Here is a 23638-nt window from a genome sequence, read left to right on the forward strand (position 1 = left end):
CTCATAGGAAAGCTGATTTCGAACAACTTATTCAAAAATGGAATGATCGCTTCATGCAACACGATCTCAGATTGAATCTAAATAAAACAGAATTTTCGACGACCGATGGCCGTCAATGGTAGTGACCTGTCCAGAACTCAGCAATTTAAATATCTCGAGTTAATGCTATCAGCCAATGGAGACGTTATGGAATTGCTTCACGCATTAGCGAAATCTGGATGAAGTGACGTTCCAAAACTGGCGTTCTTTGTGATCGACATCTCAACATGCCGTCCGCTCTGTCGCCTTCGAAGATGTTGCGGTGAACAAATGGCGTAACACACCTTGATCACATCCAAAATGAGGATATCCGTGATCGATATGGGGTTGCACCGATCATGGAAAAGTTGCGTGCGATGCACTTTCGATGGTATAGTCACGTATTTCGCATTAACGAATGTTCACTTGTCAAGAATGGTCTCAACATCGAAGTCGATGGTAACGGAGTAAAAGCTCGGTCGAAGCAACGGTGGCTTGATACTCTGGATGGTGATTTCAAGGCCTCGCGATTATATCCAGATCAAAAGACCCTACCGATCACGCGAACCGACCCCGGTTGTGACCGGGACAAAGGCTAAAGAAAGAGAAGAAGAATAGTTTTATAAATGATGATCTGCAATGAGTAATAATCAAATCTTCGATTTTCGGACCGTTATCCAATTTGGAAATAAAATAAAATAAATCGATCTCAAATGTTGAAACTTTTTTCCCCGCGCTTTTCAGCAGCTTTATTAAAACTATTGAAAGTTGCAGAATATTCGTGTCTACACGTTATTTTTGGAATAAAATAGCAGATATGGTCAACAAAAGCATTTGTTTTTAAAGTCGAGAACACTTAATACCAGATGCAAAGCTGAAACTTCTGGAAGTGGGGAACATACTAAAGTTCCTAACGGTTACTGGCCTGCTTGAGATACTATGATCAACAGGTACACTATAACCAGTAAAAGGGGCACAATAGTTCTTCAAGGACGCGGTGCGACTTTCCCTTAACAAAATAATAATAATAATAAAAGTCGTAGTCGGTCAATCAATCCGAAAGGTGAGGCTGCGGTTAACGTGCGGCACATCACCCCCAAGTTGGTTCGCTGTGCGCTTCTGTTTACAGCAAAGAGCAGACGAGTCCCTTGCATGCCGCTGTCTGTAAGGCAGACTGTGGACACTTAATTTGAAGGATCGATCTTTCAATCCTCTGAGTGGGGTGAATTCCGACCAAGAGCGGATCGAAGAATGGAAGTCGAAGGCAATGCACGGTAAACACGTGAATTGTTTTTGGCTGTACACGGCCATGAGGGAATTCGGTATCCCGACAAAATTGATAAGACTGACTAGGCTGACCAATGTGCGAGGCCAGATAAAAGCAGCAGGATCACTCTCAAGACCATTCGACATCAACAACGGTCTACGACAAGGGGATGCAAGAGGTACGATCCTCTACTGGCCCCTACTACTGGCCTATGTTGACGATATCGACATCATGGGAAAAACCACCCGAGACATACAAAATGCGTTCATCCAGATTGAGCAGGCTGCGCGAGATCTTGAGCTGCACATTAATGAAGGCAAAACAAAATATATGGTGGCAACGTCAGCACCGAAGACGAACCAACCAACAACACCAAACCGCACTGGTCAAACGGGAAGAATAAAGATAGGAGAATACAACTTTGAGACAGTTGATAACTTCTCCTATCTAGGGTCGAAAATTACAACAGATAACAGCTATGATGATGAAATCCGCGCACCGTTGTTGCCACCCATCAGAGCCTATTTGAGCCTGCAAAAACTGTTACGCTCGAAACGTCTTCCCATAGGAGCTTTACTGTACAAGACTATGATCTTGCCAGTCCTCATGTATTTCTCGGAGACTTGGGTTTTTAGCAAGAAGAATTGCGAACTCTTGGCCGCGTTCGAGAGAAGAGATGATTCCGTAGCCTACATAACGACGAAATGTATGAGCAATACCATGACCGTTCGGTTGTGGAGAAAATCCGGCTCAATAAGTTACAGTGAGTGGGTCACTTAATCCGTATGGATGAGGATGAGCCAGCCCGGAAAGTCTATAAGGGCAATATCTATGGTAGAAAAAGAAGACGAGGCAGACCCTGCCTGAGATGGAGCGATGGCGTAGGTCAGGACGCCAGACAGCTTTTAGGAATACCGAGTTGGTGGACTTCGGCGCAAAACCGGGATGTCTGTAGTTCTTGATTAAGGCAGGGCTAGACCGGATACGGGGCTGCGCCGTTGACGATGATTGAGTTTGGCGCCACCCGAGCTTATAAAAAGCTCGTAATGAAAGAGTGGGTGGTTCGGCGTTGGAGATGTTGGACCATCTCATTTCTGACTGCACTGTAATGACGTAACAGAACAGGCATAATGCTGTATGTAAGGTGATTCATTCATATTCCCCATAATAGCAACATTGAACGGAAGAAAGTAAATTATGAGCCACTGAATCGGCAAATTAAAGAAATTTGGGGTCTCGAGAAAGTGGTTGTAGTTCCCATAATATTGTCAGCTATAGGTATTGTACCCCAATCCATGCAGAAGTATATCATTCTGCATACGTGCTCGATATTGCAGGGAGGGGGGCTTGATAGCGAAATGAATTTTTAATGGACCGTCATGTAGGCAGATTTAAAAATTCTTCTTAAGGAATGTGTATCGCGAACGGGATATTTTCTGTTGCTGGTCTGCTCTTGCTTTGTGAAACCGCTATTAAGAAGTAACATTTTGAGTCGTTTCTGCATTCAAACTTAGAGATCAACTCTTGGACACTTTTAATCGACAAATCTTCAAGGCGAGAGAGTTCTAAAAATCATGAATCTTGATCATTGGATTGGACACCAACTATCGAGGAGTTATCGGCCGAGCGGCCAAGTATATTGTCTCAAGACGATTCAGCACCTTGTCATCGAGTAGAATGTGTAAGTTCTTTTACATTTTACTTAAGGAAATTTAAGGACGGACTGGGAATAAAATACTGATACTGATCTTAATCGCAAAGTCAGACAAAACGACCCCAGAACCCCAGGATCTGAGAAAAGTAACAAAGTGTGTAGTATAAAATGTTGTGGAAAGCTTTCTTTAAAATTTGTATCTGTTAATGGCAAAAATGGTTAATGATGTCATGGAAAAAACTAAATCCACATAAAAAATAGTTAAGTTAAATAAATTGCATTTTTTTTCTCCTAAAAATTGTTCAGCAAACATAAAAATGCAATAAGTAGGTTAAACGCGCTGTCGTCGCTGGGCGTCTTAAGTAGAAAGATTTTGTGTTCATCTTATATCAGGAGCTTTCTATGCAAGATATATTTACAAATTAATGATAGATATTGTGCTCACCCTAAACAAACTTTGCCCTTACCGCACACTAACCCATACATATACAAATTTGTACGCAATTTATCAAAAGCACCTCAATATTTCCTTGCTCCGTACATACGTTGATTGTTTATAATTAGTGAAGACGCGTAAAGCCGAGCAATCAATAATTCGTTGAATTTCAAAAGTTGTGCTGGTTTGTCACCGTTTTATATACACAGGCTGCCGGGGGAGTATTGTATATTCAACAAATTAGTTTGTTTTTGGTAGATAATAGCAAAACTAAGCAATATAAAAACATCAATTAAATTCGATAGCGCGTTTTATTTACATATTCGCTGTTAAAACCAGTAATATAACTGGCTGAATTGTTACTAATAACGAATAAATACATTTTGAGTTAAATTAAAAACAACACTGGTCTAATATTTGAATATAGCGTGTTCACCTACGGAGTATTTTTTGTGTCATGTTTCACGGCTTGGAATTGCTTAGCATCACTGGATAAAATTTATTTGAAGTTAATATACAAAGTGTATAAACGATTACCGGTGCATAAATACATTTAAATCTATTGTCAATAAATAATTGGTTGTTGTACTAATGATGAAATACTTCGATTATATACTATCGGCCATTCATCTCTACTTAAAATAATTCTAATCCTTCACTTGCCCATTTGGTAACGCTATATCAAAAACTATTGGTGGATTATTTGGCAAATAATTAATATCGCACGTTGATGCATTGACAAAAATAATTTTTCCATCCGAAGTGATTCCGTAGCCTTCATGAATGTGACCAAACACATGGTACTTGGGCTTAACTCGTTGCTGAACTGTAGTCAATAATTCAACACAGCCAGCTCTCACTCCTGAACAACACAAATCGCCGTAACCAACAGGTGGCGTATGTGTTATTAACAGATCCGTCTCGGCAGGAATCATGTTCCATTTGTCTAGACATGGTTGCCCGCGTGGTATGTTGAATGCCCATTTGCAGAATTCAGGCTGCCATGGTGACCCATAAATCTTTATGCCGTAGATTTCGATTAGTTCATCCTCAATGTATGTGCAATTCGTCAGATATTGACGAACATTCTGTGTTTGTACTGCTTCCACCAGGTTCTCTTTGGCGTTACCAAGCGTGGGGATTTCATCCAGAATTGACGCTCCTCTGTGTTTAGTCCTGCATAGAAAACAATATTGTTTTGTAAGGAAATGAACATAAACAAATGAAAATATAGTATATTTATAAAGAGTGAGTTTTGTTTGAATGTTTTAATCAGTGTGCATCACAAAGAATCAACTGATTTGCTAAACAATTGGTATTTCCCATTTTTAAGGTTTTGTGTAAAACAACACCTTATTAAAATCGATTCACTCTCTGTCTGTCTGTCACACGCACTTTTCTTCAAAACGGCTAAACCGATCCGAACCAAATTTGGTGGAGTTTAAAGGTGGGTTCCCTACAAATGCAAACTGGGGATTCAAAAATTTTCTTCACCGGATATAGTCGTGTAGGGTATCAAAAGAAAAGTCTCGATTAGTACTTTCCACAACACATACAAGTAAGATGCCGACGTCATAATTAACGAGAATAATTGACATTCCAGTGAAATATTAAAATCCCATTCAAGAAGAATCTAATTGTCTCCAGCCCTTTTTAAGGTTTTGTGTAAACACAAAACCTTATTAAAATCGGTTTACTGTCTGTCTGCCTGTCTGTCTGTCCGTCACACGCATTTTTCTCGGAGACGGTTATAGCGATTGAGACCAAATTTGGCAGAAAGGTGGGAACTGTGAACGCTCACGCATACAGTGAATTACATCCTCTTATGTCGAATTTAAGAGGGGGGTCCTCATACCTTCAAAAGGGGGGTGTAAAATTTTTTTTCATCAAATATAGTCATGTGGGGTATCAAATTAAAGGTCTCGATTAGTACTTTTCAAAGCCGATCTTAGTTTTGACATTCGTTGGAAGGGTGTGGAGCGCGGGGGGTTGAAAGTGATCACTTCTTTAAGGGGGCCATTCTCAGAAACTACCAAATCGAAAAATCTGAAAAAAATCAGGAGGCTGCCACTATATGGTGCCTGGGCTCCGAAATACCTTCCATGCCGATATATGTTTAAATAAAGTTAATAATAGTATATTACTACAATTTTCTGTAATTGGTTAGAAACCCCCCTTAGGTTCATCCTAGTACCATGAAATTTTGCAGTGATATAGGCTATAATATAGAGCATGATCTTACCAAGTTTGGTGGAAATCGCACTATTACTAACAAAGTTATAATACCTCAAATTTGTTGCTTCTTTGAAAATTGAAGACTATGAATGTCAATATCACCCGAAAGTGGATACTCCCACATAATATATGGATATATTACGTGCTAAGTACTAAGAAATACACAAAACGTTTCGTACCTGAAGCGTCCAGCTTCCGGTTTCCTGACTTGTTTATATTCGATGTAGGTTAAATTCTTGGCATTTGCTAATGATATTAAACTCACATTGTGAAGCGTATACTACTATTAGTACTATTATCAATACAGGGCTTTCAATCAAATGATTTATTTAAATCGCTTTTAACGAATAGAGGGCAATGGAATTTTTAGTTATGTGACACGGAGCTGTCGTGCACTCGTCGCTCCTCACATCTTCTTCTTTTTCTTCAGCCTTTATCCCGTTCACAAGCGGGGCCGGCTTGTCGTGATCGGCTTCGCCATTTTATTTAATCAAATGCCTGATCAGGATGTAATCGCGAGGCCTTTGAATCCCCATCCAGCGTATCAAGCCACCGTTGTTTCGGCCGGCTTTTTGGTTGCTTACCATTGACTTCGATGTTCAGACCAATATTGGTAAGTGAATTCTTGTTAGCGTGAATTACGTGACCATCGAAAACGCCTCACTCGTAGTTTTTTCACGATCGGTGCAACCCCATATCGATCGCGGATATTCTCATTTCGGACGCGATCATAACGTGTCACGCCACCAGTGCAATGCAACATCTTCGTTTCCATTACCGCAAGACGCCGTTCATTCTCTTTTATAGTCGGCTAACACTCAGAACTATAGAGAGCGGCAGACGGACGACATTGCAGTAAATTTTAGATTTGAGACGTGCGCTGATACATCGATCACAAAGAACACCAGTTGTGGAATGCCACTTCATGCAGGTTGCGTTAATGCGTGAAGCAATTTCATTACGCAGTTCTTCATTGGCTGATAGCATTGACTTGAGATATTTAAATCGCTCAGTTCTGGCAATGGCAGTAACCTCCCCCTCGAGATATTTAAATCGCTCAGTTCTGGCAATGGCAATAACCTGCCCAGAACTGAGAGATTTAAATATCTCGGGTCAATGCTATCAGCCTATGGAGAACTGCGTTATGCTCCTCACATAGGGAAACACAATACCTTTTATACTTGAAGGATCAAGCTTCCGGTTTCCCGACTTGTTCCTCTATCTTACCAATGCCTTTTATATAGAGAAGTCTTTAATACTGTAAATCTTAATTTAATAATAACCAAGGTAAGGATGGAAGGCAACTCGAGATTGTAGCCCTAGGAAGTTTCATAATAAGCGTAGGAAGGAAAACTATATTTTAATATTGCTGATTTGGGGGAATAATTTGAAATGGAGCTTCTCAAGCAGATTGTAACTAGGAAGCAGCGACACAAATCGTAGAGGTGAGTACCTTCTTGAATTTATTCTTAGCAATAAGTTAGAAATATATAACTTAGGGAGCACTCCAACATTTGTGACCAGCACTAGACAGGAGCTATTAGACGTAACTCTAGGAAATACTCTAATGAACGGAATGGTCAGGAATTGGAGGGTGTCGGATGAACCCCGTATTTCTGATCACAGGATAATCAGATTTGACATTGAGGGTAACTCCAAAATAGAAATAATAATAAGGAATCCCAGGAAAACGGATTGGGAATCCTACGAAACGCACTTGAGCAACAACATTGCTCACCTTCAAGAAGGCGGTGACATCAGGAGCGAACTGGAACTAAAAACAGTGGTGGAAAACCTCAACACAGGCATCATTGACGCATATGAGGCCAGCTGTCCGACTAAGACAGTCAAGTCATAAGGGGATGTACCATGGTGGAACAGGAACCTGGCCAAAATGACAACAGAGGCACGAAAACTCTTCAACCGGGCAAAACAAACCGGGGACTGGCAGAGGTACAAAAATGCACTGACTGCGTATAGCAACACGATCAGGGAAGCAACCAGGCTGTAGCCAAAGACTCTGTCTGTTTGAAGAAGGAAGATGGAACATTTACCGAGAATGAGGAGGACAGGGTACACCTGTTTCTCAGGACTCATTTTCCGGGGTCCTACCCCACGGTGGCAGGCGACAACATTCTGCCTGACACCAACAACGAATAAAAGGAGAAGAAAGGAGAACTGAAAACTAGCAAAAGAGGTATGCTCAGAAGCTAGGCTAAGGTGGGCAGTGGGAACTTTTAAACCGCTGAAATCTCCTGGAGTAGATGGCATTTTTCCAGCACTAATCCAGAGAGGCCTAGGAATTATCTTAGGGTCTCTTCTGAGGGTGGTAAGGGGGAACATAGCACTGGGATACATACCAAGGGCATGGAGACGGACAAAAGTGGTCTTTATTCCGAAAGCGAATAAAAAGGATCCTTTTCACCCTAAATCTTTCAGACCAATTTGCGTAACATCGTTCGTACTCAAAACGGTGGAGAAGGTCATAGACAACTATATTAGAACTAACGTTCTAAAGCGTAATCCCCTACATCACTGTCAACACGCTTACCGGGCAGAAAGGTCAACTGAAACTGCTCTGTATCAGCTGACAGAGGTACTACGGGATGCCATAGAGCATTCCACAACACATCGCACACATAGATACAAGATGCCCTGAGCCGCAAAGGAGTGGGAAACACGCTAGCACTCTGGATGGGCAAAATGCTAGAAAGCAGGCAAATAGAAGTACCGACAGGTACAAATTCTATTGTCATGAACACCACTCAACGTTGTCCACAGGGTGCGGTACTACCGCCGCTGATGTGGAGGAGTATGGTAGTGGATGAACTCCTGGACATGTTAACAAATATAGAAATACAAATCCAGGGTTACGCGGACGAGATTGTTTTAATCTGTAGGGGCAAATATGAAGATACCCTATGTGATAGAATCCAAACTGGATTACTGGTGCCTGGTGCAGGAAGGTGGGACTGCGGATCAACCCAGCCAAAACCATTATATAATAGTACCATTCACTAGGAGGCGCAAGCTTTGATCACCTGAGAGCCATAAGATTACATGATATGGAGGTGAAACGAGAAACAGAAGTCAAATATTTGGGAATTACGCTAGACCAAAAATTACTCTGGAAGACACATGTCGGCAACACTTGTCGGAAAGCTACGAGGGCTCTGATGACTTTTAGGTCTATAGCAGGAAAAATGGAGTTGCAGCCCGAAGATACTACTTTAGATATATACTGCAATAGTAAAGCCAATGATTACCTATGGAGCGGTAATCTGGGCAGAAAGAACCGAACACAGCACACAAGCCAGGGAATTACATAAGCTCCAAAGGCTGGCGTGCGTGTGTATCAGTGGGACAATGAGGACATGCCCAACGGCATCCCTGTAGGTCCTTCTGGGATTAACCCCTCTCCATCTGCACATACTAGGGCAAGGAGGGCAATATTCAGGATGTCCGGTAGTATCAGTGAGGGTGATTCTTTCTAGGCGGTATCTCGAATTACTGATACTAAGGGATAACATGACAACGAGGTTTCACTTCGATAAGAAGTTTGAAACACGTTGGAGTAACAAGGCAAACTGGGAGAGCGTGGCTGCCAGATTCGGCTTAAACCACCAACTGATTACTTGGTACACTGACGGATCCCTCACAGCAGAGGAAGCGGGTGCTGGTGTCATTGGTCCAAGGAAAATGTACTTTGAGCTAATGGGCAGGTACACTAGCATATTCCATACGGAATTGCCTTGAGAGACTGAATACACTCGTCTCGTCCAACAAAGTCAGGATACTTTGGGTTCCAGGCAACGAGGCCGCGGATGAACTAGCCAAGAAGGGAACAGGGACGCTTTTACATAGGCCAGAAACCTTCTGTGGAATCGGAAACGGTTTCATGGCTGTGACTCTAAGAAATGAAGAGGAACGATTGAGGGAACTATGCTATACCAGAGATGGAGCAATCCAGGGTGCTTATTGGGGGATACGAACCCATGTGCACAAAGGATTGCTTAAACCTCACCAAAAAGAACCTCCGAATCATAGTGGGAATTCTCACTGGTTATAGTCGGCTGAACTATTACCTAGGGAAGCTATGGATATCTACGGACACTGCCTGCAGGTTTTGTGCGGAGTTTGGCGAAACCTATATACACGTCCTGGGACAGCGTCCGGCACTTGAGCAAAGTAGATCGAGGCCCCTGGGAGAACACTTGATACCAGATACAAAGCTGAACGATCTGGAAGTAGGGAACATACTGAAGTTCCTGACGGTTGTAGGCCTGCTTGAGATACCATGATCAATAGGTACACTATAACCAGTAAAAGGGGCACAATAGTTCTTTAAGGACGCGGTGCGACTTTCCCTTAACAGAATAGTAATAAACAGGCCACTATCTGTTTCGATAAGCAGGGAAGACTTTTAGTGTAAGCGCCAAATTACAGGGCAACCGATTGAGTTTCGCGAAGCAGTAAACTGCATGTTTTGCTGCAGGACCATAGTTAGCGGCTAGGATCGCTGGGATTGGAGATAAATTTGACGATAGTATTTTGCTAATCGGAGAAATAATCTCCAAATTTTGCGGGACGCAGTTTTAGGATAAATGAGTTGATGACGCGACCATTTTTTTTAATCCTTCTATTCTCTTCAATACTAATAGCATAAAAACATATTTGAACATGATAGGTTAGCCTCTGTCATTTCCCTTCGGTATTTTTTGTTACGTAAGTCAAGATAGGGACCCATTATCTACTCCGCGGATGTGTAATTTAGAAAGAAAGCAAAACTGCACATTAAATAAAAGATAGAGAACATCGTTGTGTTGATAATGTGCGGTATGCGATCTTGATAAACATTAAACTGGAATTTCATGAATCATTCAATCGAAATTCAATTCAACGGTTTTATAGATTCAAAACATGATATTACGCGTCCATTATCTAGTGAAATTACTCTGTTTACCGAGTCGTTGCTGGCCTACTTACCTGTCCACTTTGTCAGCAAACGGATGCGTGAATGTCTCATCAAAACTCAGCTCGTGGTTTCCGGCAATAACGATTTTGTGCTTATGCGGTAAGCTGCCGACCCAATTGTTGAACTCGACCACTTCCTCCAGCTTCCCGCACTTGGTGAAGTCACCTGCATGGATGAATATGTCGCCGTCGGGAATGTCGAATTTTAAGTAGGGCGTGAGGCTGTGCGTATCACTCATGCAAACAATTCGAACCTTATTCGGCGGCACCTGGCTCGTCGGCGGCTTCATGGTAACTTTAATAACTCGCTGTGTTTTGGAGAGTTCGCGCCACGCTGCCGTTGGATTGCCCGTTAACGGATGCACTTGCACCTCCATCGCGGAATTTCTCGTTGACTAGACTCGACTGAGACAGTTTACTGCTTTTACCTCGCGATAAACACGGAGCGAGCGTGAAATTATCACATTGGACTTTGTTTATCTGTCATATGTACAGGAGCCTGTCAGCATTGCCATTCATAAGGAACGGTGCATATTAATTGGTACCGAGTTTTTTGAAATATCTCGGATTGAGCCGGTTTAATTGGAAATCCGTTCTAGGCACATTGCCAATTGGGTGAATGTCTTCCAAACAATCGTTCATACACCTATTTTCTAATTGGTGCTAATACTTTTGTGAATTTGGGCAAAGTGAAAATGCTGCTGCCGCTTTCATCGATTTAGTACAACACAAAGCAGTACTAGAGTGTACGTCATGGACTAGCATTCATGATTTGTCAGCACCCTGTTCGTTTTGTTTACATGTTTCACGTGCTCGGAACCGGGAAGGTTATCTTCCGGGTTGATATCCTTAAACATCTAACGAAAGTGTTAAGTGCTCTTTCAGAGAATTAGCAAGTGAATGACTTTGACAAATAGTGAAGAGTTCCAAATTACAGTGTTAATTCATACTTCACCGAATTTTAACTTATAAACTCATTTGGGTTTCCGACATTGTTTGTAAACAAACGAACGGTTGTTGATCCCCACCTGCCTCAAGTTCTCATGCACCACACCCCCTCACTGATTAATTGAACAGCTGACTCATTGACGCCTGACAGTTCGGATGAGAACTGTCAAACAAAGTTAAAGATGGATTCTGAGATGCCTCGGTATCGGTTTGTGTATTTCTTGTGAAGTGATTGTGCGACAAAATAGACAAACACGGATTACGGAAAATTAAATGTTGTTTATTTCATGGCGGAGCGAGTAATGGAAAACGTCGAGGAGAAAGTCGAAGAGACAACCGGCGAAGAAGCGAAAACAGGTAGACCTGCCAAGATAGCGACGTTCTTTGTATTTTTAAGTTTAGCTGGATATTTGCATCGATTTTGTTGATATCGGGAATTGGTACCTTGCCAGCGACGCCAAATAATATCATTCTGCGGGTAGTTTTTCCTGCTGCAGTTATATTTCCACTTGGGTAAAGGTTTTCCCCGGTGTTTACAGTGTCCGGATGTAATCAATAAAGTTCGATTTTCCGTACAACCGGCATTTCATGCTACGCACTTTGCACTTGCGGAAACTAATTCGTTGTGAAATAATGTGGAAAGCTAATCACAAGCGAGAGTGCGGATTTGTTACTTATTTTAAGATATCTCTGCGACTTTCCAAGCAAAATTATGATAAAGCTGGAATTCCGTTTTGTAGTCAATGGTGTCAGCCTTCTATGTGCAAACGTACTGACATCCCCAAACCTTTGAAAATTCAATAAGAAACGATGTAGTTCCGAATTTACGATCCCGAAGTAATTAATGAATAATAAAGTGGTCATTAAAGCGACTTAATATGCCAAGAGTGACGCGGTGAGGTATTACCAGGTTGTGCTGTCAGCAACGTAACATTGGGTGGGACCGATGACTGGATGGAGAGATGGCTGTGCTTTGTGTAGGACTGGATAATGTTGCCCCCTACTGCAGCTTGCTACCCTAATGCATGTTTTGCCAAAGTACATTTGCAGTGCAGAGCCATCGAATTATGAACATGATATATCGTCTTCTGAAATGTAAAGTAAAATAAATTATGTTTCAAAAATGGTAAAAAGGTAATGATTTTTTTAATAAATTCAGAATTTCATGGCCAAGGAACAGCGGCGATGTTTCGACTGGATGAAAACCCCTTACAGATTTCGCGATGCGGCGGGGTACATTGCCTTGCAAATTGATTGTAGAATCTCCAGTTGCCTCCTCCTTTTAAATATTGTTGCTGGTTGTTACGATAAGAGTCTCGTGTTGCATCACCTTGCAACTAAGACGGTCACCAAGGTTGTCAACCTACCAAACTCCCCTAACAGGCTTTCCAGTTGTGAACACCGCCTGCCCGGGATAATATGAGGAACCGGACGGCACATTCTGCGGCATGAGGGCCGAGGTTCGTGGTTGTCACAGAGATGCATTGACGACGTACATTGACTCAATAGTCAACAAAACTAAAACCAACCGGGGTAAACTACCCTAATAGAGTCTCGAGTCGGATTGATACCACCGAAGATTTCAATCCCAAAGGACTTGCACAGCTTGACGACTTAATAAGGGAGAGGATACAATTACAAAGAAAAAACCTTACTCGGCCGGGATGGACGGGGAAGGATTAGCTCTGAGCTGACTCTGGAATCTATGCGACGAGTGGCCCCCTCAACCTTTCCTCTTCATAGGGGGCCAGATGATGTGGTAGCCTTGCAGCGCCACAGCCCAATCTAATCGTTCACCCTCTGCCGCTTCAAACATAAAGGGGGAATCCTAAACAATTTAGAGGAACGACGCTCTCCGGAAGAGGGTTAGAGCAAAAACAACATCAATTCATAATATCGATAGTATAATATTATAGCAATAACTGTTGACAAGAAGGGTCACGGATGAAGGCGAGTATTCTACGTTTAAAAACGAGACAAATTATACCAACTGGTCCTCCAGGTTGGGGGTATCCACTACATATTGCGAAAGGCAGAGAAGACAGAAAGGCGCGTCTACGGGCTTCGCTTATAGAAGAAAGGGGGCCAAGCTAGAGTGAGTTAACTCTGTCTTGAGATGTAATTCCCTACGGTCGTTCTGCGGGGCAGGGGGAGTTTGGGTTGGTTTTAGTGGGCAAAATCTCATCCACTGGCGTGTTTTAAAAGAAACAGCTTTTAAATATTTCCATTTCTTCAAAAAAAAGACAGATAGTAAACCTGAAAAATGTGACAAACTATGCTACGAGAGCTAAAGAGCGACAATGTTGTCGTGTAAATGTTCGAAAGTGCTGGCAAAAGTAATGAAAGTAGGCTCAAACCCTTCTCAAAAAATATTGATGGGGAGGGAGGACTTCTAAGTGGAAAGTTAACAATTGATTAGTATTCTCAAAGGAGCAAATATTCGAGATGTGTTAGGAATTAGTATTCTCAAGGGAGCAAATATTCGAGATGTGTTAGGAATGTAATCATATTTCCGTTGATTTCAAACAAACAATCGACAATATCGAGGGTCCAGTACTGTATGGGTAGGGTAGGTGATAGTGAAGGATAGCAGCCTCCCTCTCCTATAAGCAAACATTTTTTTTAGGGTTACCAGTGTCCTCTAGTTAAAGTTGAGCAATCGCAAAGGACTTCCCAAGGGTTCTTTCCTCCTCTTCGCAGCTTCGGCAATGTCAACTGTAGGATATGTCGAGTCTGGTTGCCCACTGTCAATCCTCGTAGTTCCGTACTCCCTTTGTGCTCGGCATTGGGGGCTTTTTTTAGGTTGGCCAGGTGCTACTTGACTTTTTCTATTGAAGTCAAAGTTGGGCGAGTATATTCCATCTTTTACTTCGCCAGCGGGACACCGGGAGCCTGCCAATAGCGGAGCCCCGCCTGGCTATTCCGTCGGCCTCCTGATGCCGTCGTGCCCTTTTGCATTAACCTTAATAGGGGTCAGATCATATTTCAACCAAAGACAGGCTCCCCCAGTATCCTGGCTTGAAATACATTGGTACTGGAGTACTGGAAGACCGTACGACACCAAAACATTGTGTGTATCCGAGAATACTCCCGCACCGACCGTATACTGTGTGAAAACCTCGCAATCCATCGCCAGCTTCCCGTTCTGCCCTGTTTTAGTTTTGTTAGTTGAGGGGGGGCTACAACTTCACGCACATCTTTCAGAGGCAGAGAGCGAATTAAGTCCCTGGCTCCGAGCGGGGACAAAGAAAAAGAAATATAAATGAAAACAGAGTTTTTACTTTTTTGGAAATATTTATTCTACACAATAATAATTGACAATATGAAGCGACGGGTGATTCGCGACAACTGGGCGAGATCTTATTTGATTTCCTATATTTATTCTTTTATAAATGCTGATTAAGCGTCTGGCTGCTTGCAATTTTCCAGAAATGTAGTAAATTCTTTCCAGACGGTATCTTGTTTCGTCGCGTCTAAGGTGTCTGTATCTGGCGGATTAGATACAGGCACGTGTAATCTGTTTTTTTGATTTATGTGTCCTGACGCATACACAACTAGCGCGCATATTCTCCGTTGAGGAACCTTATTATCTTCGTCTGAGGCGGGCAGCTGCATATGAAGTGCAGTACGGTCTTCTCCTCTTCCTTAAATTGGCTGCATATATGGTAATTTAGTAGTAGTTTTCATGTGTCACTTCTTAAAAGACAATAAAAATGCCGCTCTAGAGGCTCTGGGCTCTTTTATAAAAATGTTTGCCTGCCGGCAGGAATTTCTATTTCTCCATTCGGCTGCATGAATTGTCGTAAACAATCCTCTGCTGCCAATAAAATGGCATACATGGTTTCCCGAGAAGACCCCTGAGTAAGATCCGTTTTCCATGACCGATTTGTCGGTGAGGATTATTTCTGATATTGTCCCTGAATATTGCTTATATCATCTAGATTTTCAGCTCTGATAAGATGTAGCTGCTCCACCTAATGTTCCTAATGAACATAGTAATATGCCTATGATCAGGAGGAGAAAGAACATATCCCTGTGGACAGTCCCCAAAATATCCTGCCTTGCTAGACTTCCGTCCGATCAATATGTGAATCTTCCTCCACTCCAGTATGTGAAGTATCCAAATGATATACAACGGATTGATTCCATGCTGTCCTGCCGTGTCACAATTTGCCGCGAATTAAGCATAATTCGATGTCCAATATTTTCCTATATCGTTTCCTCGCCCACAGTGAAGTGGCCGCCTGACCCTTATGAACCGATTTACTAGTCTTTCAGTACTTTTAGTAGAAAGAAAGTTAGACTGATCGGTCGAAAGCTTTTTGTATCATTGTAGATGGGTTTTCTTGGTTTGGGAATAAATATCATCTTCATACCACGGCAGGCAGTTAGAATATAAGCGTGTACCAGACATGCGTGATATATATTTCGAATATGTAGATCAATTCTTTTTGTCTATTACTAGAGCAAGGTAATCGTAGGTTATTCGGCTTTTGGCTGCGTACTTTGGCAAGACTACACGTCGAATTTGAGGTCGCTTCTTGCGAGTTAGTTTCTTTCTAAAAAGTCTCCATCATGATCATTTAGCTGACCTTATTTACTTCTTTAGAGATTCCTGAGTCTTTTTGCACCGATTCCAGACTTGTGTTATCTTTTTTTGTCGTATTTAATGGACATTTCCCTTCGCAAGCTTTTCTGATACCAGTTGTGATTGTTTGGATCGGTTTCTCAATTCCCGCAAAGATGTTTGATGCATTGTAACTCGAGTTTTCAGTTCTGTTTTCTACGTTGACCAATTTGTCTTTCGCAGATTGCATAATGCAGCGCTTGGAGGTAAATCCATGCCAATTTCGAAATTAACGAGCCTGTGGTATGAGAGTGTGATATCGTTCGACATCTTCCACGCTCTGATAAGATCCGCCATGTCAGGAGATTGCATCGGGATGTCGACGACTTTTCGTCTGACTGGAAAGAAGAACGTGGGCTCAATACCCAAGTTAAACATCTGCAGATCCTATTTGGATAAAAAAAAGACTGGATCTTCTCGTGTTGACATTAGAACTCCCTCGACAGATGTGGTGGCGTTAACATCACATTCTGCTATTACGCTCTTGCCATTATTTTTAACTCTAATGAATTGGGAATTCCGTCCTCGTCTTAGGGGAAATTAGCAGAACATCAAAGAGTCTGCTTATCTCCCTGTTGAGTTTTGACATTACATTTAATCATTAAGGTATCGCCATTATACAGCTCGTTAATTGGGATAGCCTGGAGGTTTTTTTAGATCATCATGCAGAAGCGGGGTTTAGTACTTCTATTTGCATGCAGAAGTTTAAGTTTAAGCTTTTGATTTCTAAAAAAAACAACTCATAGTTTTTCTATGCGGTACATAAAAGTCTACTAATCCGGCAACTGATTGGTACAGTGGCCTTTTTACAATGTTGTAAATTTATTTGGGTAATACTGCTCCTCATCTACGCCTCTTATGAAGCTGCTGTGTGCTGCACGTCTCTTTCACTGGCCGAAGGAATCGACATTTGTCACGTGACGGCAGACTGTAGTAGAGCCGGCAGCCGGTTAAGTAATGCCGATAGTGAGGAAAGCCTCTGCCTGTCGACTCGTTTTCCTGTTCCGTTGCTTAGCAATATCCAGACAGATATGTTGACATTATTTTGGAGACCAAATTGTTTTAGAGCTAGGGACAGTACTTTTTGAGGGTTAGTTGTGCAGCCTCCTACACGTCATTGAAGAAGGTGTAGTACTGTCTGAGCCAATCATTCGTGCTTTCGTCGTAATCGGAAAATTGAACGGTGTATATATTTCGACTCAAAGCAAAGCTCGACGCCTCATGAAGATGCACTCCTTACAGTTAGGAGGAGTTTTTTCCGTGCCCGGGGGCTGTAGTTTTTTTCAAAAGTGGTTTGCTCGAAGGTGGTTTGCTCGAAGGTGATTTGCTCGAAGGCAATGTTTTATTAGAAGATGGTTGGGTCGAAGACTGTTTTTTTTTTCGCCGAGGCAGACTTAAGCCTGAACAGGTGGCGCCAACTAGAGCTCAGGGTCTGGAGTTTTTGTTAAGGACTGGGTTCCAATTGGATTGGTCTCCAGTTGAATGACTGGAGAATCTGAGTCTAGACTCATGTTCTCCATCGACGAGCTCAGGGTTGCTCGTTCACTTAGAGTGGGATCGAGACGATCGAAATTTAGTTTTCATTTTTTGCTTTTTTTTTACAGTTGTATTATAATTAGGTACCATGACATTTGTTTTACTGTGGAAAACAAGTTGATCTCAGCAGCGCAAAGCCCCTTTTTGCCGAGAAAAGATTTACTAAAACTGGGGTCGCCTGGTATCCAGAGTTCACCGGTCACGGCTAAATCTTGAACCCATGTGACCATTCAGCCCTTGGTACGATAGTCACTTTTCAATTGCCGCTTAACTTCAGATTTTATCTTTGGTTCTCTAGAGGACCTTTCTTATTGGGGTCCCTCACAAACTAGGTAACAATCGGGAGATAATCTGAGTGTAGTAGTGAACTACTACAAAACACAACACCACGATATGGTGGTCCCTGAGGAAGTGCCATACAATTATTCACAGGCAGAGAAAACACATCATTGCAACAAGGAAATGGTCAACAACTACTTTTTGTTGGATAATTAATGGATTTAAGATTGAGGAACATGTTAAGTAGAGTAAAAAGGTAATGGCAGTGGAAAAGTAATACATACAATGGAACCCACTATCATAGGATGACCTGTCGGTGAGACGCTCTAGACAGCATATGGGTAGAACAGTCGAGGAAGAATGTAAGATTCTATTGGTGGGAGCTGAAGCATATTGTTGGAAACAAGCAAGGATCGCGCATAGGCGCAGTTTGACGAGTTTTGGTCTACACAGAGGTTTGTGCCAGACACGTCCGCACAATACTGCTATATAGAATAGCCTATAGGGACACCGACATGAGTTTCATCAGTACATGATATCTTAGGAACTAATTCAACCTTATCAAGTGAGGGCATAATTTAGATGAGGAGCATCGATTTATGTAGAAGTATGGTTGTTTTCGTGGCATTCTTTCTCTGAGTAACGCAAAGTAAAAATAGACGGTTAGTATAACTGGTTATCATCATCATCAACGGCGCAACAACCGGTATCCGGTCTAGGCCTGCCTTAATAAGGAACTCCAGACATCCCGGTTTTGAGCCGAGGTCCACCAATTCGATATCCCTAAAAGCTGTCTGGCGTCCTGACCTACGCCATCGCTCCATCTTAGGTAGGGTCTGCCTCGTCTTCTTTTTCTACCATAGATATTGCCCTTATATACTTTCCGGGTGGGATCATCCTCATCCATACGGATGTGGAAGTGACCCTCCCACCGTAACCTATTGAGCCGGATTTTATCCACAACCGGACGGTCATGGCATCGCTCATATATTTCGTCATTGTGTAGGCTACGGAATCGTCCATCCTCATGTAGGGGGCCAAAAATTCTTCAGAGGATTCTTCTCTCGAACGAGGCCAACAGTTCACAATTTTTCTTGTTAAGAACCCAAGTTTCCGAGGAATACATTCGGACTGCCAAGATCATTGTCTTGTATAGTAAGAGCTTTGACCCTATGGTGAGACGTTTCGAGCGGAACAGTTTTTGTAAGCTGAAATAGGCTCTGTTGGCTGACAACAACTATGCGGTTATCGGTTGTGATTTTCGACCCTAGATAGGAAAAATTATCAGCGGTCTCGAAGTTGTATTCTCCTATCCTTATTTTTCTTCGTGTTTGGCCAGTGCGGTTTGATGTTGTTGGTTGATTCGTCTTTGGTGCTGACGTTGCCACCATATATTTTGTCTTGCCTTCATTGATGTGCAGCCCAAGATCCCGCGCCGCCTGCTCGATCTGGATGAAGGCAGTTTGTACGTCTCGGGTAGTTCTTCCCATGATGTCGATATCGTCAGCATAGGCCAGTAGTTGGGTTGACTTGAAGAGGATCGTACCTCTTGCATTTACCTCAGCATCACGGATCACTTTCTCGAGGGCCAGGTTAAAGAGGACGCATGATAGGGCATCCCCTTGTCGTAGAACGTTGTTGATGTCGAATGGTCTTGAGAGTGATCCTGCTGCTTTTATCTGGCCTCGCACATTGGTCAGTCTTATTAATTTTGTCGGGATACCGAATTCTCTCATGGCCATGTACAGTTTTACCCTGGCTATGCTACCATAGGCGGCTTTAAAGTCGATGAACAGATGGTGCAACTGTTGTCCATATTCCAACAGTTTTTCTATCGCTTGCCGCAGAGAGAAAATCTGATCTGTTGCTGATTTGCCTGGAGTGAAGCTTCTTTGGTATGGGCCAATGATGTTCTGGGCGTATGGGGCTATCCGGCCTAGCAAGATAGTGGAGAATACCTTATAGATGGTACTCAGCAACGTGATACCTCTATAATTGCTACACTGTGTGATATCTCCCTTTTTATGTATGAGACAGATAATGCCTCGTTGCCAATCGTCAGGCATTGATTCGCTGTCCCATACCTTGAGCACAAATTGATGAACCACTTGGTGTAACTGGTCGCCTCCATATTTAACCAATTCGGCTGTAATTCCATCGGCTCCTGGCGACTTATGATTTTTTAGCCGATGAATTGCACGGACTGTTTGTCCTAAACTTGGTGGTGGCAGTATTTGTCCGTCGTCTTCAGTTGGCGGGACCTCCGACTCGCCGATGTTGTGGTTGTTCAGTAGCTCATCAAAGTACACAACCCATCGCTCTAATATGCCCATTCTGTCGGAAATCAGATTTCCCTCTTTGTCTCGGCAGGATGAGCATCGAGGTGTATAAGGCTTCATCCTGCTGACTTGTTGGTAAAACTTCCACGCCTGGTGCGGTTGCTCCCTGTACTTTTCGAGTTCACAGACTTGTTGGTTCTCCCAGGCTTCCTTTTTCTGTCTGTGAAGTCGCTTCTCCGCTCGACGGAGTTCGTGATAAGTTTCGTCGCGTGCCCGCGTTCTTTGAGAATGCAACATTACTCGGTATACGGCATTCTTCCGTTCCATTGCTAGCTTACATTCATCGTCAAACCAGCCGTTCCGACTCATTTTGCGGCTGGGGCCAAGTATGTTTGTGGCCGTATCCATGATAACGTTCTTCAGGTGATTGTGAAGATCATTTGTTGATGCTTCATCTCCAGGTCTTCTGTTGACTGCAGTTATTGCGGCATCCATTTCCCTCTTATAGGTGTCGCGCAGGGTTGTGTTGTGGATGGCTTCAGTGTTCACTCTCACCTGATTGTCAGAGGGGATTCTAGGAGGTATTGTTATTCGAGCTCGGAGCACCATGCCAATGAGATAGTGATCCGAGTCTATATTGGTCCCCCTATATGTTCTGACATTCATCAAGGCTGAGAGGTGGCGGCGTTCGATCAATACGTGGTCAATTTGTTTGAAAATGGCCCCGTCTGGAGAGGCCCACGTATGTTTGTGGACCGCTTTCTGTGCAAATCAGGTACTTCCAACAACCATTTCGTGTGACCCTGCTAATTGAATAATCCGCAGTCCGTTATCATTTGTTTTTTCGTGTAAGCTATGGGGGCCAACGTATCGTCTGAATACGGGCTCCTCCCCTACTTGGCTGTTAAAATCCCCAAGTATGATTTTGATATCATATCTGGGACAGGCTTCGAGGGTTCGCTCTACTGGCTCATAGAAGGTATCCTTCTCCGACTCTGCAGTTTCCTCTGCAGGGGCGTGGACGTTAATGAGGCTTATATTTCTAAACTTGCCTCTCAAGCGCAGAATGCATAGCCGTTCGCTTATGTTTTCAAAGCCGATAACAGCAGGTTTCATTTTTTGGCTGACTAAGAAACCTACTCCGAGCACATGGTTTACTGGATGACCGCTATAATATATGGTGTAGCGGCTCTTCTCCAGGAAACCGGCCCCTGTCCATCGCATCTCTTGTAACGCTGTTATATCAGCCCTATATTGGGACAGGGTATCGGCTAGCTGCTCATCACCTTCATCTCTGTACAGGAAGCGCACGTTCCATGAGAAAATGCGCAAATCGTTAATCCGTTGTCGTTGTCGGGTCCGTCGTTTTAAAGTCCATCCTGCCTGGTTATACAGATAACTAATGATATAACAGAAAAATTTTGTTTTTGCTCCGTAAATCAGCGGTGTCATTAAGTCATTGCAGCAGATGGCCAAGTTAGATCCTTAAAACGAAAGACGACATTAATCGCCAGTTACAGAAAACGGAAAAAAATCACTCTTTCAATGGTAGTCAGACTTTGACTTCAAAACTAGTTGTTGCGTACGAAATTTGATTCCAGTGGTCACCCTGGGTAGGAATACGGTGGGGTCGGACTTTTGTATATTTTCCTTCTCATGCCTTGAAATGCCCATCCTTGTGGGGAGTTCAATTAACTTGAAGTCTTCAGCGAAGATAATACTTACCAAAACAGGCGAGGAAAGTAAGGATTTAAAATCGCTTAAGCCAACAAAATGTTTCCTGTCTTCAATGTTGTTATAACCTGTGCCGAGGTAAAAACTCAGAGGAATTTCGCGCCCAGAGTGGACTTCACCAGGGTTATATCTTGTCATTGATATTGTTTCTCTCTATCATCGGTGACGTTCTTTATGCTGTCTTGTCCGAGGGACGTGGAGGGCTTCAAAGGGCCATTACATCTACCCTCAAACACCTCGACTACCCTGACAACAATTGTTCGCTCTCTCGTCGTATCAAGGACCGTGGCCAAATGGCGCTCGATTTGGAAAGAGAGGCAAGTACAGTCAAATCGAAGATAAAGATGATCAAAACGAAGGCTCTCAGTCTGACTGGTCATCACACTTTTTTTATTTGCATTAATTGGCAGAACATCTAAGGTGGTGGTCGGTTTGTATTTGTCAGGAGTGCCTGTTGCAGTCATCCCAAACCAGTATGAAGTCGAGACTGCTCTATGCTAACGTTTCTGTGTTGTTACATGGGAGTAAAACATGGAAAGTGACCTCCCTGTAGTAGTTTACTACTACACTAAGGGTGTCTAAAATATGAATATGGAAACGAAGGATATAAACTCTCGAAGTGGTAAGAAGTCACAGACTTGGAATCCACCTGCGACCATGAGCAATCATGTCGCGGCCGAGGCGCGGATTTTGGCGGCCTCACCACATTCATACTCACCTATAGATAAATCTGTAGAAGGCATGCTTTCCGACTCCGTGGAAAGCTTGCATTTAGTGCCTACGGCGAAGTTAGCCAGAAAGGAAAGTACGGAGACTCTTAACTTGGGAGAAACTGGAAATCCGTCTATGGCTGGCCCGTGCGCGGTACTACAGCCGAAATCTACCCGCAAACGGAAGAGGAAGGCCCGGCAGAAGGAAATTTCGGCCACTAAGGAGGGGGGACTACAGGCTGAATCCTGCCTGTCAGAATCTTCTCCTTCATCCTTACCGAGAAGAATGGAAGCTGGTGACGTGTACGCTACTGGTTTAACGCCAGTATGTGGAAATGGATCCAAGCGGCCCGGACATCGTGAATCTTGAAAGGCCCCAAGCCGGCGACAGAAGAGAGCACTGCGAAGGAAGATGAAGCACTTTGGGAATGAGGACATGGACGTGGCTGTACCACTAGGCGCGGTAACGTCCAGAGAAATCGGACGCAAGGAAGCGGAATCTCCGGCGGAAGGTGGGGATAAACTGGAAACCTCGGTAAGATTCACACTGGACGCACTAGACTCTTCTGTCAGTGGTAATGCGCGCAAGAAGCGTAAGACCAACACATCTGATGTGGCCAACGCTTTATTGTGCTCCGCAGGACTTACATCCACGCGTCTCGCGAGCATTAGGACTGTTGTGCCGGGAGGTGATCAAATCAGCGAGAGACATCTCAATGAAGCTGCTACTTCCCATAGGAATACAGACACGAAGGCGGGAAGGAAGAGGACGTATGCGCAAGCTGCAGCGTCTGTTCAGACTGCTGCCGTGGGATTTTCCTCCAAGGATGGCAAAATGTCAGAGGGACAATTTACCATCCCCAGGGAATGCCTATGGCCCAAGTTCACTATTGTGAACACTGAGCAGGACAGAACATGTCGGATGTTGGTTACCGGGCCCT

The 23638-nt window shown here is 43.2% G+C and overlaps 2 protein-coding genes across 7 annotated transcripts in view; one reads left to right on the forward strand and one right to left on the reverse strand.

Moving 5' to 3' along the window:
- Positions 1-3667: 3667 nt before the first annotated feature.
- Positions 3668-11077, reverse strand: LOC119648412 (metallophosphoesterase domain-containing protein 1). The gene is made up of 2 exons (XM_038050162.1): positions 10597-11077; positions 3668-4551 (listed from the first exon to the last, which is right to left on the reverse strand). The coding sequence occupies exons 1-2, from the start codon at positions 10959-10961 to the stop codon at positions 4023-4025; spliced, it is 894 nt and encodes a 297-aa protein (XP_037906090.1). The 5' UTR covers positions 10962-11077; the 3' UTR covers positions 3668-4022.
- Positions 11078-11685: 608 nt separating this feature from the next.
- LOC119649635 (protein furry) overlaps positions 11686-23638 on the forward strand; it is a 582748-nt gene continuing 570795 nt past the window's right edge. For all 6 annotated transcript variants that reach the window (XM_038051881.1, XM_038051885.1, XM_038051884.1 and 3 more), the window contains exon 1: positions 11686-11889. In XM_038051881.1, the coding sequence (XP_037907809.1) occupies positions 11820-11889 (70 nt within the window). In that variant the 5' untranslated portion in view covers positions 11686-11819. The remainder of the gene's footprint in view (positions 11890-23638) is intronic.

Source organism: Hermetia illucens, chromosome 2 (genome assembly GCF_905115235.1).
Source record: "Hermetia illucens chromosome 2, iHerIll2.2.curated.20191125, whole genome shotgun sequence".
NCBI classification, from domain to species: Eukaryota; Metazoa; Arthropoda; class Insecta; order Diptera; family Stratiomyidae; genus Hermetia; species Hermetia illucens.

Coding starts and splice junctions, on each gene's coding strand:
- LOC119648412 (XM_038050162.1), bottom strand. CDS start 10,961: ATGGAGGTGCAAGTGCATCCGTTAACGGGCAATCCAACGGCAGCGTGG. Junction 4,552..10,596: donor TTTGCTGACAAAGTGGACAG/GTAAGTAGGCCA, acceptor TTTTCTATGCAG/GACTAAACACAGAGGAGCGT.